Below are 2480 nucleotides of genomic sequence, written 5' to 3' on the forward strand. Positions count from 1 at the left end.
GCGGCTTGAGCAGCCGGCACACCTTGCCCGCGTAGCGTTGGGCGCCGTCGCCGATGTCGGTGAAGTGCGGCGGCAGCTCCATGTACAGCTCCTCCTTGAGATCAGCCTGCAGGTAAGCCGACTTGAAGTCGAGCTGGTGCAGCTGGTGCTGTCGTTGCAGGGAGACGGCGAGCACAGTGAGGATGGTCTTGGCTGCTGGTGTTGGGGCGTAGGTCTGGTCGAAGTCGATGCCCGGTCGTTGGCTGAAGCCCTTGGCGACCCAGCGTGCCTTGAAGCGCGTCGGCGCGCCCTCAGCATCACGCTTCACCTTGAAGACGAAGCGTGACTTGAGAGGCGTGTGCTGCCGTGGCACGGCGCTGCGTGGGATGAGCTTGATGACGCCGTTGCGCTCCATGGCCCCGATCTCCTCCAAGCATGCCTGAGTCCACTGCTTGTGTTGCTGGCTCTTGAGTGCCTGCTTGATGCTTGCAGGCTCCGTGAGGCTGGTGTCGCCACTGCTGCTTGCTGTGAACGCGCCTGCCTCCGTGTCGCTTGCATCTGTTGTGTCTGGATCGTAGTTGGCGTCGTTGGTGTCGCTGCTGCTGTCGGCGTCAAAGTCCGTGAGCAGGAAGTCTGTCTCGACATCCTCGTCCTGGTCCTCGTCGATGTGAACCGTTGGTGGCTCACCGTCAGTGGTGCTGTTGCTGCTGTCACGTGCACTGGGAAGCTGGAGCATGGACGATGTCGTGGATGTCTGCACTTGCTCCTCCCCCTCATCCACGACATCATCGGCCTTGGAGAAGGGAAGGAAGCGGACGTGGATGGAGGACACAACGGTGTTTGTGTCTGCGAAGTAGACGAGGTGGCTGTTGCTGCTGCTGTTGTGGCCGACGTAGATGCCTCGACGACCCTTGGGCTGCAGGCGACCGCGCTGTGTGCTGATGTGGACGACGGCCGGCTGCCCGAAGACGTGCAGCTGTGGCACGTGCTTGGGCAGCGAGCCCGTGACAATTTGCAGCGGTGTCTTGCCGTGGAGGGAAGGGCGAGGCATGTTGTTGAGGATGTGCAGGGCGTGGTTGCAGGCGAGGCTCCAGTACGATGCGTCGAGGCCTGCACCCGTGATCATGGCTCGCACCATGTCGGAGAGGGTGCGCACCTGTCGCTCGACGATGCCGTTCTGCGCCTGGGTGTACGGCGGGGACTGCTGGTGCTGCTTCAGGTGCTTCTTGACGATGGCCTGGAAGTCAGCTCCGAGGAAGATGGCATCGGAATCCGTCTGGAGTGCTGTTGTTGTGGGCGAGATGGGGAGCTTGGTCTCGCGCAGGAAAGACTGGAACGCGGCAACTGCGTCCTTCTTGGCGTTGAGATGGACTGCATGCAGGAGCTTGCTTCCCTCATCGACGATGACGAGGCTGTAGCGCTTGCCCGTGGGTGAGTCCGCGGTCCAGTCGACGATGTCGGCGTGGATGCGCTCGCCGGGCACCTGTGTGCGCTCCGCGTGCTTGCTGACGCTGTGACGAGTGCTCTTGGTCACTGCGCACGTTGTACACTGCTTGCTGCTGATGGCGTTGCAATCATCGATGCCCATCAGCTTGCAGTACTGCTGCACGTCGTTGTCGTTGCGGTGGCCAAGTACCTCATGCATCGATGGTGTCTGCGCCTTGCTCTGGGCTGCAGGAGCTGCTGTGGGTTGCTGTGGTTGCTTGCAGGCATCGGCAGTGAGACCGTGTGCCGTGGATGGACCAACAGCAACAATGGGCCAGCATCGGAGGCTGCTGCGCTCCTTCAGCTTGACCTCGGCTCCGTGGCTGAAGCGCACGTAGTGCCCATCAGCGCCATCACGCTGCGAGTGGCCCGTTGGCCTGCCGCTACTGTCCCTAGTCAGACGACCGAGGGCGATGAGGTTGGCCTGGCCCTCGGGCACGTAGAGGCACTCCTGTAGCACAATCTGCATCGTAGCTCCGCTCGTCGTGCGTGCATGCAACAGCACAGAGCCAACACCGCGCACGGGCACACGTGTGCCGCCAAACGCAGTGATGTGGCGTGGATGGTGCTGTTGCAGGTGCGGTGTCAGCTCCACGAAGGCGTCCTTGACGAAGGTGAGGTGGTGTGAAGCACCCGTGTCTGCAAGCCACGTGAGTGGGTCATGCAGCTGCGTGGGTGTAGTAGCTGTGGCAGCGACGAAGGTTGCTGCGTCTTGACCATGTTGATGCTGTGCCTGTGCAGTGAAGCCTGTTGCTCCGTTGTCGCGTTGCTTCTTGCGACACTCTGCTGCACGGTGTCCATACTTGCCACAGTAGTGACAGTTGCCACGGAAGCGGCGCCCTTTGCCGTTGCTGTTGCCGTTGCTGTTGCCATTGTTGCGTCCCTGGCGTCCGTGGTTGTTGCTGTTGTTGGAGAAGCCGCGTCTTCTACCTCTGCGTGGCGGTGCGCTTGCCATGAAGCCGCCTGCCTGCGGCTGTGTGCGTGAACACGCATCTGCTGCTCCAACTGCTGCAGCC

General features: G+C 61.9%; 1 protein-coding gene across 1 annotated transcript in view; it reads right to left on the bottom strand.

The window, feature by feature from the left end:
• Positions 1 to 2419, bottom strand: part of PTSG_13070 (uncharacterized protein) — a gene marked incomplete at both ends in the record, with an annotated part of 3362 nt that extends 943 nt beyond the window's left edge. Inside the window, one exon of the mRNA XM_004988067.1 lies at positions 23 to 2419. Coding sequence (XP_004988124.1) covers positions 23 to 2419 — 2397 coding nt within the window. The remainder of the gene's footprint in view (positions 1 to 22) is intronic.
• Between the last annotated feature and the right edge of the window lie 61 nt (positions 2420 to 2480).

This window comes from Salpingoeca rosetta (assembly GCF_000188695.1).
Source record: "Salpingoeca rosetta unplaced genomic scaffold supercont1.38, whole genome shotgun sequence".
NCBI lineage: Eukaryota > Choanoflagellata > Craspedida > Salpingoecidae > Salpingoeca > Salpingoeca rosetta.